This window comes from Sprattus sprattus, assembly GCF_963457725.1.
Source record: "Sprattus sprattus genome assembly, chromosome: 1".
NCBI lineage: Eukaryota > Metazoa > Chordata > Actinopteri > Clupeiformes > Clupeidae > Sprattus > Sprattus sprattus.
Genome location: NC_137920.1, coordinates 49,093,649 through 49,109,336, shown reverse-complemented (window position 1 = coordinate 49,109,336; position 15,688 = coordinate 49,093,649). Strand labels below are relative to the sequence as shown.

General features: G+C 41.3%; 1 protein-coding gene across 2 annotated transcripts; it reads left to right on the top strand.

The window, feature by feature from the left end:
- Positions 1-88: 88 nt before the first annotated feature.
- Positions 89-14,287, top strand: nono (non-POU domain containing, octamer-binding). Of its 2 annotated transcripts, none has more exons than XM_080856498.1 (10): positions 89-178; positions 827-971; positions 1,088-1,281; positions 1,421-1,722; positions 2,239-2,334; positions 2,787-2,983; positions 3,876-4,075; positions 4,936-4,963; positions 12,428-12,501; positions 13,882-14,287. In XM_080856498.1, exons 2-10 carry the CDS (start codon positions 827-829, stop codon positions 13,981-13,983), a joined length of 1,338 nt encoding a protein of 445 aa, XP_080712624.1. In that variant the 5' UTR covers positions 89-178; the 3' UTR covers positions 13,984-14,287. The 2 variants fall into 2 exon arrangements, with proteins under 2 accessions (XP_080712624.1, XP_080712625.1); XM_080856499.1 differs by lacking the exon at positions 89-178 and adding an exon at positions 193-217.
- The last annotated feature ends 1,401 nt before the right edge of the window (positions 14,288-15,688 follow it).

The window sequence follows — 15,688 nt, the reverse complement described above, 5'->3', positions numbered from 1 at the left end:
AGCTGAAAGTTCCAGCCAATCGTGATATTTTGTTTGGGGGAGGAAGTTTGTTTCAGCCTATCATATTCAACGAGAACCATTTCTTTAGGTTGTGACGTCCCACTTTTCCAACCCTTTGTAACCCAATAACCCAATTTTTTCTGCAAGGCTTCTCCGAACTGTCCCTTTACTAGTTACGGTAAGTTATTAACGTACTGAAGAATACAATATTGAAAAAGTGGGTCTGGGTTGTTTGCAACCAAGTCTGCATTTCAGTTAATTTGGAACTGCATGTATTTTACCTAACAGTAGCTAACTGTTAGCGATAGCTGTAGCTAAAACAGGCTAGTGTAATGTGGCCATGAAAGCCTTGCCCGCAAGATTCGATTAGCAAGCTAACTTTGCGATCTTAATATCCTAAATGTAAGGGTGAACCAATTCAGCTGATATTCATCAGTTAAAGTACGTACACAGATTATTTACGGCTTTTCTGCAGTCAAGAAAATCTAAGCCAGCTGCCTATCGATAACTTCCTTCATTGTGTGTCTAGTTACCTACTGTTAGCCAGCTGTTACATTGTCAGCAGATGAATCAAGAGCTCTTTGTCATAAACACGATTTATCTTTTACGTGATGGACATTTATGGAAAATCCACAATAGGGTTGGTTAACTCATCAAGCATTCATGTGAACTGTTAGCGGTAATTTGGATAGCTAAGCACAACAACAAAGATGTCCAATTCGGTCGTGATTTATTTGTCTGCGTCACTGGCTCAAGTTTAATACAACGAGGCTTATTTTCTTTTAAACTCGATCTCAAACATTTAACGCTACGTCTTATTCAAAAGATGCAAGGCAACAGACAAGGACCCCGTCCGGATCAGCAGAACCATGGACCTCCACAGAGAAGGCCTAATCATATGGACCAACAGAGGAGACCAGGTGGCGACAGTAACGGACAGCATTTGGAGAATAGTGAGCCGCCAAGCGCAAGTACGTGGCATCTAAGTAAACTTGAATACGTTAATAAATATCTTAATTACATATCTGTACATAGTCTCTGATTTGGAGCGTGTTAATGTGGAGCTTTCATGTGCTCTCGATTGTAGATGCTGGCATTACCATCGACCTTCAGAACTTTCGCAAGCCGGGAGAGAAGACCTTCACCCAGCGCAGCAGGTTGTTCGTGGGCAATCTCCCAACAGGCGTCACAGAGCAGGAGGTGGAGAAGCTCTTCTCAAAATATGGCAAAGCCTCTGAAATCTTCATCAACAAGGACAGAGGATTTGGATTCATCCGGCTGGTGAGTCTCTCTTTTTGTCTATCTTTCTCTCCCAGACCTGTCTCCGGTTATAGACTAAGTAAAGCTCAGGTATAGCCCGGGTATAAGCCGTCAGGTTTGTTGACAAGGCATTTTGTAATCCCTCGTTCCCATTCTGCAGGAAACCAAAACAATGGCAGACATCGCCAAAGCAGAGCTCGATGACACCGTGTTCCGTGGGCGTCAGATCCGTGTGCGGTTCGCCACGCACGGCGCAGCACTGACCGTGAAGAACCTGCCACAATTTGTCTCCAACGAGCTGTTGGAGGAAGCCTTCTCCATGTTTGGCCAGATCGAGCGTGCCATTGTGATTGTGGACGACCGTGGGCGCCCAACAGGGAAGGGAATTGTGGAGTTTACCTCGAAGCCTGCAGCCCGTAAAGCACTGGACCGCTGCTCAGATGGAGCTTTCCTGCTTACCACGTAAGTGTGCAGAATGAAGCGCTACTAATGGGATGGAATAAATAGCAACACTCACACCTTTGATTAAAGCACCTGATTGGAAATCCAAGGCACTGGCATGGGAGATTTTTTTTTAAACAGGGCTGCAAGAAGTGGGTCGAAGGATGTAGATCGTGAAATGTCTATCTAAGTAAAGATTCCCACCCTATCTTCTCAGAATGCCTGCTGATGTGGTTGTTATTTGGTGGGCATTAATATGTCGAAATTATGTTCTTGTAGCACGGCTCATAAAACCGAGTGCTATCAAAACCAAAGTCTAGAATTCATTCCCAGGGATTTAACTCATTGATTAAAGGGTTTCTATATTTGTACTGTAAATGGCTTTAGATAAAGACATCTGTTAAATGAACAAAAACCCTTGTCAGGTGGCCAGATAGCAGAGACACTGATCATGTCCTTTTCCTATGCTGTATGCCAAATGTTTTTGTTTCTGCGAAGCACATATAAAGGTGAATGTTGATGTTTGTTCTAAAACAGATTTCCCCGTCCAATTACTGTGGAACCGATGGAACAGTTAGATGATGATGAGGGTCTGCCAGAGAAACTTGTCAACAAAAATCAACAATGCCACAAGTATGTAACTAAAAGTCACTACTGTCCTGGTTGCTTAAATGCCTTTTGGTATGTGTGGCAGTGTGTACAATTCTAACAAATATTTGTATCCATTTTCCTATATTTCAAGACAGTTTCTTCTGATATTTTTTCATTGTGGTTTGAAAATGAATGCTTAATGTTTCTACCTAAAGTGCAGTTTTATGAAGCATGTGCATATTTGGTGCATTTACAGATTTGAGTAAAGTACTGTAAACAAACCACGTAGATGATTCATTTCGATAATGGCCCCGGGAGTGGCTTTTGTTAGTGTTTGTAAATGCATGCTCCTTAGAGAACTGTTATTAGTCCCAGGGTTTTTCCTAATCTGAGCCTCCATCATTAGTGTCCGCGAATGCATGTTCCTTGGAGAACCGTTATTAGTACCAGGGTCTTTCCTAATCTAAGTCTCCATCATGGCTGTGTTCCATCAGAGAGCGTGATCAGCCGCCACGCTTCGCCCAACCGGGCTCCTTTGAGTATGAGTATGCCATGCGCTGGAAGGCCCTGCTGGAGATGGAGAAGCAGCAGATGGAGCAGGTGGACCGCAACATCAAAGAGGCCCAGGAGAAGCTGGAGGCTGAGATGGAGGCCGCACAGCACGAGCACCAGGTCATGATGATGAGGCAGGGTGAGTCAGCAAGCCTTTGTCAAGCCAGGGAAGAGGCTCCCTGTTTACCCCTATTTAGATTCTTCAATTCAACTTGATTTATTTATTGCCATAACAATACAATTGTCTCAAGGCGCTTTACAGAGCCTGGACCCCCTTTAGTGCAAGCACAATGGCAGCAGGGGCAAGGAAAAATTCCCTGTTAGTCAAGTAGGAACCTTAGGCAGAACCACGGCACATAAGGGGGGACCCATCTGCTTAAGGTCGGTCGGGTGGAGATAGGAAGGGGGGAAGAGTTGAGTGGCAGAAGGGGAAAGAAAACAACAAGTGTTGTACACAGCATGCATTTAGTAGATTGTTGCCATAATTACATTTCGGGCAAACAAAGCAAAATGATGTTACTGTTAGTAAATGAAATGTCTGTTTCCAGCTTTTGTGTTGATATTGCATTTGTTGGGCAGGTCGCTGCTATAAATGTCATTGGCATAATGGCAGACACCTGTTAAGGGGTCTAATTAAGTCTCTCTTTCAATATGCATGTCTGAATGATGATCGTCTCCGATGGCACTTATCAATCATAATTCTTCAGTGTGAATTCCTATGTTTGTAAACAAACAAGACATAGCAATACCTCAGTGCAGAAAGAGGACAGTAAGCCAATGTCATGTTAGCTACATACAGTACTCACAAGTGACCGCAATGATGAGAACACAAATACATGAAATACATGCAACAGTTCGATCCGGTTTGAACAATTCATCAATGTCTGAATGGACAAGAGGCAATCCATGAGTCAGGGTATCCTGGAGGAACCTCACTCGGCCTCCTCTGAAACAATAACCGGGGAGATTCATATTTTATCCCCAGCGTCTGACCTGATCTGACTGTTTTATTTGTTGGTTTGTTCCATCAGACCTCATGCGCCGGCAGGAGGAGCTGCGGCGCATGGAGGAGATTCACAACCAGGAGGTGCAGAAGCGGAAGCAGCAGGAGCTGCGTATTGAGGAGGAGCAGCGCCGGCGGGAGGAGGACATGCGCCGCCATAATGAGGAGATCATGAGGAGGCAGCAGGAGGCTGGCTTCAAGGGAGGAAACTTTGGAAACCCAGAGAATGTCAGTGTTTGTGTGTCTGTGTTCATGTCATTTCTGTGCTGTAAAGCACTTTGTGCTACATTGATTTGCATGAAAGGTGCTATAAAAAAAAATATTATTATTATATTATTATCTCTAATATTTACATACACACCACTGACTTCAGTTATGTCTGGCGAATATCTGGAATTCCAAGTGTGACTGATATCTGTGTGTGTCTGTAGATCCTGCAAATCTTTATGATCGCTTTCCCTCTCTCTCAACTGTATTTTTAGACTTGGGATTTGGTTGGGTTAGTGAGTGAATATTTTGTATGTTTGTATACAGTGATCACTTAAGTGAATTAGCATGTACAGACTGAATAACAATGCACTTTACATTAATGAATGCGTGGCTATTCAAGGGGTGTTGCTAGTTAGCCAACACCACCATGTTGCCACTGCATTGTGCGCGGCATACAACAGATGTTCTGTACTACTTTGTGGACAGGCTGTGGAAAGCTAATGCTACCATCCACAGATCATGCTGTAATAGTCTTTTTACCCAGTGGGTGGGAGAGCTGATTAGATAACACCAATATGGTGACAGTCTGCTTGTCAGACAATGCTTGGGGACAGAACATCAGGCATGTATGGTACTGTGTGTGCTGGTGAATTAGGTCCAGGTCAGCCTATAGCATTAAAAGGCACAGAATGGTCGTTCGCAAAGCTATCAGCCACTATGATTGCTAACTGTCAAGACTTCAACATACTAGAGACTTTTGTTGCCTGAGTATGAGGTGGCTTAATTCAAGTTCAAGGAAGATACATGTTTCCTGTAATCTGTGGTAAGTGTTGACTGTGAGTAATTACTAAAAGTGTTTTATTTCTTCTATCCTGCAGAGGGAGCAGGACATGAGGATGATGCCAGGTGAGATGAACACATCTTTCTTTTTTCTTTTATCTCAGTATTAGTGATGTCAGTTTAACGCGTTATTAACGGCGTTAACGCAAGCCCATTTTAACACCGTTAATTTTTTTACCGCGCGATTAACGCGTTGTTAAAAAAAAAAAAAAACGTTTTTATTAATGTTCTTTTTGCTCTCCCATACTCTTTAAATGGCTAACGTTACGTTTGAGTGAATGGTGAGCGCGATACGGCGAAATGGATGATAAAAAGCTTCTGAATAGAAAGTTTACCTTTAAAAGTTGTGTTGTGCAAAAAAAGCGAGCTTCACTGTTGTATGAAAATGTCAACAGGCAGCTGGCTGAAAGCACAGAAGTAGTAGGCTTACCTTTTATTGGTAACCTTACTGTTACGGTTCATTGTTTTTGAAATAAGAGGCCTTACTTCTATGTTCACAGCAAACTTGAAAAAAAGAAAATATTAAGCCATGGTTTAACTGCACTATAGGCTGAGTCCTTGTTTATCTGAAATGTGCATTTTATAATTTTATTTTGTACGGCCCTGTTTGGCAATGTTGTTTTTCAATAAAATAAAACATTGCATAAAGCAAGCCAATCCACTTTTCCATGTTGATAAGAGCATTAAAAAAATAAAAATATTGAAGGGACATTTAGAATAGATAAAAATGTGCAATTAATAAATTTGCGATTAATCGCGATTAATTTTGAGTTAACTATGACAAAAATGCGATTAATCGCGATTAAACATTTGAATCGTTTGACAGCACTACTCTGTATATAATATATAGATATTTGAGCTCCACAGCCAATCGAATTGTTCATTTACAAGTTTCCAATAATTGGTTCAAAGTGTAAATCTACTACCTACTAGGTAGCCTGGCCGTTACCAGACTGTGACTCCATTTCATTCCGTCAGTCAGTCTGGGCCAACCCAATGCATTTTGGTTTCCGAGATGGGCGGGTGCTTATCTTGAGGTTTAAAATCATTGGAGTTCCCTTAACCAATCAGCAACGTTTAGTAAGCATTCGGTAGATTAAACTCTTCCCAAAGCCAGTTGGGAGAAGAGCTACGACGTCCTTTCCAATCATAAAACTTACAAGAAAATACTCTTGTTCTCCTTTTAATTTTCTGATGTTCTCCAGAGTTGAGACAACTTCTCCGATAGCTTTTCGTGTCTCTTCCTCCGTAGCCATTTTTGCTATACTGTTAAACTACAAACTCGGCTGGACTACATGCAACTCGACAAGGCGAGTTTTGCGCCACAGCTCTGAACTGTTCGCTGATTGGTCCGGCAAAATTTTGAGTTCTGGAAACGATTGTCAATGGGGCTGGGCCAGACTGAGTATGAGCTTGAAATCAATTCAGGCGGAAATACGTAGGCTGGTGTCACCAGGCTACCTACTAGGGCTGGGCGATAAAACGATACAAATAATTATCGAAGTAATGACTTCCCTCGATAAAGCTATCGTAACATTAATTCATTTTCAATAATATCGAGAATGTCGATAGAGAATAATTACAGGGTTCCCGCGGGGTCTTAAAAAGTCATAAAAGCATTGAATTTATGAATTTGGAAATAATACCTTAAAAAGACTTGAAAAGTCTTGAATTTTGATATCAAAGTCTTAAAAAATTCTGCAGTATAATTTCTCCGTATCGCATTCTCCTCAAAAGTTCCATTTGTCAACCACTATTATTTTGATTAAATAACGTAGCCTAAAAAAGTGGCGGAACTCATAATTGAGAGCGCAACGCTTCCCGGGTAGCAACCTTTTCTATGTCAATGGTCCCAACACGTCACTTGGCTATAGCAGTGCTACACAGGCACAGACCACAAGCAACAAGCCAAGCAGAAGTGCGAAAAATCAAAGAAAGAACACAAGAAAGTTTCACTAACGACGTTATGTTATTTTCTAACTTTTTTACGTTAGCTTGCTACCCATTTTATGCTGGGGTTATGGGGAAGTGTAAGTTTAATGAAGCGTGGAAGGATAAGCAAGCATTTTGCCACTGGTTGAGATAACCAGCCAGCTGCTAGCACTAGTGCAGCTCTTCCAGTTACAACCGCTAAGGTGGATCTGAGCACATCTTTTGGGTCCACACCAACTATGAAAGCAGAGGTGTTGTGGACCCTTAAAACCATCGCCAAACACCAGTCCTACAATGGAAATCCAAGTAATCTGCAAACACAAGCTGTCATTCAGGTGAAGGCATTTTCAAAAAACGTTTTAAAACTTTTTAATATGACATTAAACGTTGGTACGCTGCAAGGTCGTTTGGCTATGTAAGGTAGGCTATCCTGCTAATGTCAGACAGTTCTCTGACAGACGCGTCGCAAATCACATTAACCATTTTTGCTGGTTAGTGGTTACAATAACGGTGTTGACGGATAGTACAGTGTCTATTTCTCGGTCACTTTGGAAAAATCTAAGCGCTAAAACGTCGAAAAATGTACATAAGACACGTCGTCAGCGGAGTTTGGTTGCTAATAAGTTACAGATGCAGTATCTTAAATAACCACTAAATTGGCAGCTTGCAGATTGATGACGGCACCCTGAGGGGTTTCTAACTTTTCCCATTATAGTTTTATGAGTTAAATCGCAGAGACTATAACATCAGATAGATCACTACCTATAATTTGATGCGAATTTAGCTCTTCTATTTAGCAACCAGAAAACACAACTTTAGCTGCACATTTAAGTTTAATTTCTCAAAATTAGCTCACCAATAAAAAGCAGTCTTTGGCTTGTGTGGTTTTAAATTCACATTAAAAAATCCAGGTTCCAAACATTTTCGAAGCAATTTGACCTTGAATGTGAGGTAATTGATAGAGTTATCATCTGCCCCGTCTTTTGATGCAATCCTTTTAACTCTGGCATTGGTCGCTGTATTCATCACTTCACTGGATTGGAAGTCAACTTTCCAGGCTCTCGCACGCCCCCTTCAGTGATGCAGAGGTTACGTTTGCCTCCCCTATCTGCTTTTTCACTGAGGTTTTATGACGGATCAGCAAGACTAAATAGCTTCTACACATACATTATATATTCTATGGATACAAACGACGTAAAATAATAGTGTCTACAAAATTTCAGTGATGGTTGGGTTGGCCTGTGCCCGTGCAACATTTAACACATGAATGTTTATGATTAAACTGTTACCAGGGCCCTGTTCGGCGTACAACTGAAGCTAAGATAATTAATTTAGCTCGCAACTGGAGATTAACTAGCTCGCTAAATGAGAACAGGCCAAGCCGGTCTGGCGACGGGCGCTAATTTATTTTAATTTCAAGTTAATTTATCTCGTCAGCTAAATTGCGCGTGCACGTCCTGCTTTAAAAGGCATGAAAGGTCGATAACCAAAACCAGGATTTTTTGAACGGCATTATAGTCTAAACTCAAAGAAAAAGACTCATTGTTTTCTCCGCTAAGGCGGGATATGACCATGAACGCGTTATGAAGAATTCAAGACCATAATCATGTCAAAATTCATCACTGTCGCGAGTGCAACAGCATTAAAGAAACTGTCCATAGGCTGTCTAATTAGTGATATCTTTTCTTGACCCTAACATGTGACTGGTACAGCGGGCAGAGCGTAGGGCTTGCATGCAGTAAAACGCCGGTTCGATTCCCTTCACCTTCGTAAGAATTGTAGTTTTAAATCGCTTTGAATAAAACCGTCTGCTAAATGACTAAATGAAAATGTATTAATAAGAAATTCAATAAATTGAAGCAATCCAAATAAATTGTGTTTCTTTCTCTCTTCTTATCATGCACCCACCTTACCATCCACCTCCACCATCCACCATTCACTACCGCACAAACACTAGACACGTTTGCAAAACTAAACGTTTGCAATGATGTAAGTTAAAGTAGGTAAAACATCTTTAGCCAATATCTATTTGGGTTATGTGCTCAAATTTCCTGGGATCAAAGAAAACGTTAGTATTCATGTGCAAACTAAAAATCACGTCTCAGGCTGCATTATGAAAGTTATTTCGGGTTTATCAACTATACCAATGTCTCAACTCTACTTTAGGCTACCACTGTCGGTGGTGCAATAAATGACTCGAGAAGGTCTTCTAAATTAATTATTCCTTGTCGGGTGGATCGGTAGCGCTCATACAAGAACTCATCATGATGGAAAAATGGATCTTCTTGGCGATCGCAAAGAACTCTTCCTACGCTAATCAAACTATGACTCCTTGTCAATGGGATCCCTCCTTTTGGCGTGGGTGTGGCAAGTTTAGCCAGCTAAACTTTGCTTAGCCTGCCCTGGAGCAGGCTAGGGCTAAGCGATTAATTACCATGGAAATTGAGCAAAAGTTGCTTCGGCGAATCCGCTAAAGCGGTGTTGTCTTTTTTTAGCCTGGAGTTTAGCTCGCTAAACCGCTTAGCGAGTGTCGGCGAATAGTACCCAGAGCACAAAATAGTTTACAACAGCACAACGTTCTTCATAGATCTAGCCTCATCATTTTGCTGTCAAAGTTCACCAGATTGATGCATTGCACTTCAAAATGTGAAACATTTTCTAATACTGTATATTAAATATACTCCCCGTGGATCATGCCCCAGACCCTCCTACAGTTGAGTTGAGTTCATTGTTCATTGTTGAGTTCATTGTTTATTATTTATACTCCCCATAACCCCAGCATAAAATTGGTAGCTAGCTAACTTAAAAAAGATAGAAAATAACATAACGGCGTTAGTCAAACTTTTTGTGGTTGATTTTTCACGCCTCTGTTTGGCTTGTTGTCTGTGGTCTGTGCTGTGGTGTTGTAGCGTAAGTGCAGTCCACATTTTCACATTCGTGTTTTTCACAAAATGTTTTGTCTTTGCCGGTAGGTCTGTGAACTAGGCCGTGAAATAGGCATTAAGTTTTTATTTAAATGGTCTTAAAAAGGTCTTAAAAAGTCTTGAATTTGACTTGGAGAAACCTGTAGGAACCCTGTAATTAGGAACAGCAGTCCATTTAATTTCTGTGATGCAGCAGGAAGTTGCGGAGAAATGGTATCAGGGTGGCCGCGGGGCAATAAAAAGTCTTAAATCGTTGCGTTGTCTATGGTTAGGTCAAAGCGTAAACTACTGCGCAGCTAAAGCGTCTACATACAAGTGACTACAGTGTTTCCCACAGAAATTTTGGAGACTATGGGGGGGGGGGGGGCGCACATGTCCGGGGGTGGGGGGGGGGCGCGGTGGGCGCATGTTTACCGGTTTACCACTTTGGGGGGGGGGGGGGGGGGGGGGGCCTAAAATTCCTGATTTCGCGGGAGCTTCCCACTTTTGGGGGGGATAAGCCCCTACATAAAACCTGTTATTTTTCCTGTGACCCAACAAAACTAGGGGGGTCTGGGGGCATGCTCCCCCATAAGATTTATTTTTTAAAATAACCTTTTAAATAGTGTCCTCTAGTGGGTTTTAGGAAGATAAATTAACAAATTGAGATTTAAAATATGGCACAAATATAAACATATTGAAGACATCTGCTGAGATTTTGTTTGGGATTTGTGTGAAGCAAGAGCACCCTGACCCGGGAGAGAAAGCTTAGGAACAGCTACTACACTTTGCCGCCACATATTAATGTGAGGCCTCCTTCTCTGCAATGACTGATCAAAACAAAGCAGAGAAACAGACTGTGCCTGGAGAAGAGCTTGATATCAGCAGTTGCCTCCCTTTGTTTTAGGAAGAGAAATTAACAAATGTAGATTTAAAATATGGCACAAAAATAAACATATTGAAGACTATAATGGTCTAAAGGTGCTCATTATAGTTAATGTCAGATATCCTCTGTTCAATTTTCAAACTCTCCCTCACTATATTACTTTTTTGATCGAGCAATATTCCATGACACCTGATACGATGCCAACGTGACCGTTTCAGAGTACTTAGCCGAGTCTGACTGATGTATCAAAGAATGTACCTTGTGCTTGCCCAGCTCTGCTTTTAGGAACTCCTGGGCTATGTTAGCATCCAAGTTCAAGGCTTTAAAATGCGACCGTGACGTCTGCATATTAAGCAAAGGGGTTTTCCATTTCGCTCCGCAAATAATTCCTCCCATTCAGGCAAGAAGGCCCGGTGTTCATATTCATACATTCGTTTAGCTCTACGCTTTGCTGGATCCATGGCATTCTTTCAGTAGCTAGCTACCGCTAGTCTGGCTAGTAACTTTCTGAAACTGGGTGCACACATTAGAATGTTTCACTTTGGAACATTAACGTTACTTGAAGACATCTCTCAAGATCGAGTGATGACAAAATACACATGAATAAATACCCCCATTCAAATCGGACAGCTTTTTGACTGTATTTCCAAATATATTGCGAGCAAAATATGCATTTTAGATGGTTTAGATGGCCGGCAACTACTAACTGCTATCTTATCTTCAAACATAAAGTAACGTGTGCGCATCGGGGCAGAAGTCCGCAGAGGACAATTGTAAACTCGCGATCATCTAGTGACAAAAATGACATGCCGTTGTGCAAATAAGATAAATAACACAAAGCTATTTATTGTGTTTAATAAAATAACAAGCTATAGAGTATAGACCTGTTCTATAGGAAAGGTATCCTTAACTGACTTCCGTTGTGATCTGGCGCTTTATAGAAAATTAAATTGAGCAAAGTTAACTTGACCTTTCAGGGGGGGTTGCCGTTGGGGGGCGGGGCACCCCCTTATACAATGGTAGGGGAAACACTAACATATCTCAACAGTGTTTTGTTTTCGGCACAGTCGCAGGCAGACAGCCGAACTTCGTGCTCTCATGCAATCCCAATGAGAGCGACACGAACTTCGTCTGAGCAAAAAAAAAACTGTGCACGCAGAGACTATGGCGGCCGAAATTAGACTATGGCGGTGCGCCATAGTCTCGTCAATATGTGGGAAACACTGGACTAGATAGCCTACTAGCTGGCTAGCCTGCTAACTAGCTCTCTAGTCCTGTCAGTGCTATTTCCACACGCTACACCACGCCCGCTAGCAATGTATTAATTTTACCTTACAACGAACTAACAGTTTATGGAAATTAAACGAAGGTCACTTAAACATAGTTATCACAGTGTGAGACAGCAAAAAAAAAAAAAAAAAGTTTTACATTTACGTTACGTTCTAATATGTGACCGTTAGCACACCATTCATTCAACTCCATTGGTAGCTAACGTTACCACTTATTAGCCAGCTGTGCTGTAATCTGCTGTTGCTCTGATTTTGGGAGGTGGTCTACCTGTTGCTTTGATCGCTAACTTGCCACTGTAACTCAATCCTTGGAATGGTTTGAGTAGTAAAAGCATTGAAACCTTTGGTTTGTACAGGCGTTCTTGTCTGAAGCAAATATGCACCTTTGAAACAGACTTAATTTATATCGTCTTATATCGTTATCGAATGAAAATATAAATATCTATCGTGATCATTTTTTACCCATATCGCCCAGCCCTACTACCTACTGATTGGTATGTTTTGTCTTATTTTGCTGAAGGTCCTGGCGGGATGCCTGGGATGAACAGGAACCCATTGGCAGGCAATGCTGTACCCAATGCTGGAAACAACGAGGTAAGGTTGTTGATGCTAACTGGAACAGTCTGTTTCTGTTGGAACATAGATTTACAATTTTATGGTCCTGCAAATATTAATGTTAATGTTGGCTTATATTTATAGTTATATAAATAAAAACGCTTTTAAAGGCAGGAAACCTAATCAGCTCTGTGGCCAAAAATAGATAAAAGGTTTATGTTTTGATATTAAACATTCTGTATTGTATATCTGGCAACTGGATGAGATTTTTTCCGGTTTAAAAGCCAGTTACTTAAGTTATTTAAATTACTTGGATAGTAAACAAGGCAACTTGTTGTTCCCTGTGAAGCTTCCTTTGTTGGGATGTTTCATGTCCAGCACCATGGAGATTGTATTACATAATTGGAACTGTTTAAGTGAAACTTTGTTAAGAGAAAACAATTAACAAGATGCGATTTAATGAAAACCTTAACTGATATGGTGGAGTTGCCTTTCTTCTTTTGCTTACAAAAGAAGTCAAATAAAAGATACCACCCCTGACGATAGCCGTATTTTCCATTATCGGGCCAAACTCGGGCAAGCTTGTCCGTGCCAAGGCCAGTTGCGTCCCCATTGTCACCTCTGGGGCTTGGCGGTGCCTTCTCTGGGCTTGCAGCTAGGGGCTGTGGCCTGACAATTACCCTTGGGCCAAGCAGGGCATACTGGTGCTAGAGGTGTATCAAGGTGAAGGGCGGGGTTAGCAGAGTTGGGTAAGAGAGGTTCATGAATGCTATTTTATTGCAAGGAAGGATTATATGTAGGTGGCCCAGCCATGTTATGAATAACGTTGCATTGATGTTTGGAATTTCACTTTTCTTTTGATCAAGGATGTTTGATGACAGTACAAAACTCAGCCGGCTCAATTGAATACAATATGGATGTTGAATTAGCATCAAATTACTGCGTTATTGAAGCTAATGTATTGCAATGAATGATTTGCATTCTATTTAAGCCACTGTGTGCTTTAATCACAGGAGTTAACTTTACTTTTAGACAATTGAGACTAGCTTGCTATCTAACATGAAGTATTCCTATAGCTGTCTTATATTAAAAGCAATACTGCGCTGCTATCGACCCGGTAGTATAAATGAAAACAGATTGTTCTTGTACTTGAAGCCCAAGGCCATTAGCCCGGGTTGGCCCAAAGATAGCCCTAGCCCGCTCTGGCCCGATAGTGGAATCACGGCTAATGTTATATTCCAGCTTTCAAATCTGACTGACAATTATCTTGTATTCCTGTGAACCTGTCCATATTTTTTCTTATATCAAGGTAGTTTTAGTTTGTATTCATGGTTTGTTTTTTTGTGTCTCACCTTGTTGTTCATGCACCCCATCCTCCAGTAAACTTCACCTCAGTCATCTGTTGATGTCTCTTTCCAGGGTGCTGCTGGAAACCCTCCCATGCCAGTAGGTGGCGCCCTCTTCCCCAGGGGCCCCCCAGGACCTGCTGACTTTGCCCACAACAAGCGCCGTCGATTCTGAGACTGTACATTTTGTTTGTTTGTTTTGTTGTCCTTTTTTTTTCTATCTCATTTTGTAAGCCCTTTGTACACTGTAATTTTTGTTTTCTTTTTAAGTTACAAGCGACACAGAGTATTTGTAAAGCAGTATACATTTTTTTAAATAGGGAACTGTTCTTTTTATTTCTAGATCTTATGCTTTATGCTGCCTTTGTATAGACATGATTTGCTTTTCCCCCTGCTTGTATTTTGAAGATCAACATACTTTTATATAGTAGTAGGTACAGTCTGACAATATGCTTTTAACAACCTTTATTAAATCCTTACATGTTTTGGGAAAGTTGTGTTATTTTGTTCACTTCAGATTTAGCATATTTCCACAGAACTTTGTAACAACGGGTAGAGGATACTGAATAACCAGATGGACCTTTAAGGAAAAACACCCTGACTGGATGAGCTGGAGTAGACTGTTAGGCATGACTGGCTGGCGGGCATTTAACACTCTCCTACCAAACCACTAACCCAACAATTAAGAATTATATTCCATCAAAACTCCACCTAACAGGCAGATATCAAGACATAATGGATCTCTGCAATGTGCAAATAACAAGAAGTGGGATAGGAAGGACACTGTATAAAAAGTATACGCCTATAGTGTCCAAAGGTTTTTCCAGCTGATTTACTCGACACCATGTCAGTTCATCCATTGCCCTTGCTCTGCTTGAGAAGCTGCCCAATTATATCCCTATGCTGTAGCGCACCATGCGCATGTTCAACTGCTTATTGTGGACTCCACTTCCTTCCTTTCCATTGGAGCAGCGTTCTTAACTACTGGATCCTTAAACTGTGACGGTCATCTCCAGGCTGATCTTCGCACATTCAAACTCCTCAACCAAGCTGTTCATTGTTAACTCCCAAATAACTTCCATACGAATCTACAGACAATGTGGTAACCCAAGCCATTTTGTAACTGCCCTATTCATGACACTGTCAAATGTATCCACCTCTGAAATGGCAACTTCATACACAGTCGAAGGCCTCCTTGTGTGGCAAGAGCCCAAACTGCAAGCACCACAATTTCAGGTTACCAGGCAAGAATGTCTTATCAATAGTACTGATACATAGCCTTAAAAATAAATTCTTTAAGCCCCGAAACCCTTCTACATTTGCAGGAATTCACTTTCACCATTTCCCCTTTCATAGATGCTGTCCTGCAGTCTAGTTTCACCACCAACAGCCCATTTAGAAGCCCTTCAAATTACTTTCATTGCCATGGTAAAAGCCAACGGTGAAATGGTACGTTCCAGCTATGATGCTAATCTCCAAATAGTGCAGTTACTTCCTCAATATATGCTCTGAATGAAAATGACAAAATAAATAAATAGAGATCTCTGCCTTCTGTCCTTGCTGCTCATCATCAAATCATGCTAGCATCCAAACATTCAAAAAAACCCGGATTCCTGCCTTCTGCACGGAATTAACTCAAAAGTATTTGCCTTCAGATAGGAGACAAACCTTGCTACAACACTAAAAAAGATCTTTCCTTCAACATTACAACTAATTCAGATTTGGTCTACCACCTGCCTGACGCCACATCCTAGGAATTGTTTCTTTTTTCCATTCAATCACCATAAGCTTCCATAGATATTTCAAAACATCAGGCACACCTTAATAGCCATGATAAAGTTCCCCATCATCTGCCCATTACCATTGCTTCTTCACCTGCC

Bases quoted from the DNA above. Each gene is read 5' to 3' on its own strand.
- nono (XM_080856498.1), top strand. From the start codon at position 827: ATGCAAGGCAACAGACAAGGACCCCGTCCGGATCAGCAGAACCATGGA. The intron at 1,723-2,238 runs GTAAGTGTGCAG...GTTCTAAAACAG, and splicing joins GGAGCTTTCCTGCTTACCAC to ATTTCCCCGTCCAATTACTG. The intron at 2,984-3,875 runs GTGAGTCAGCAA...TTGTTCCATCAG, and splicing joins GGTCATGATGATGAGGCAGG to ACCTCATGCGCCGGCAGGAG.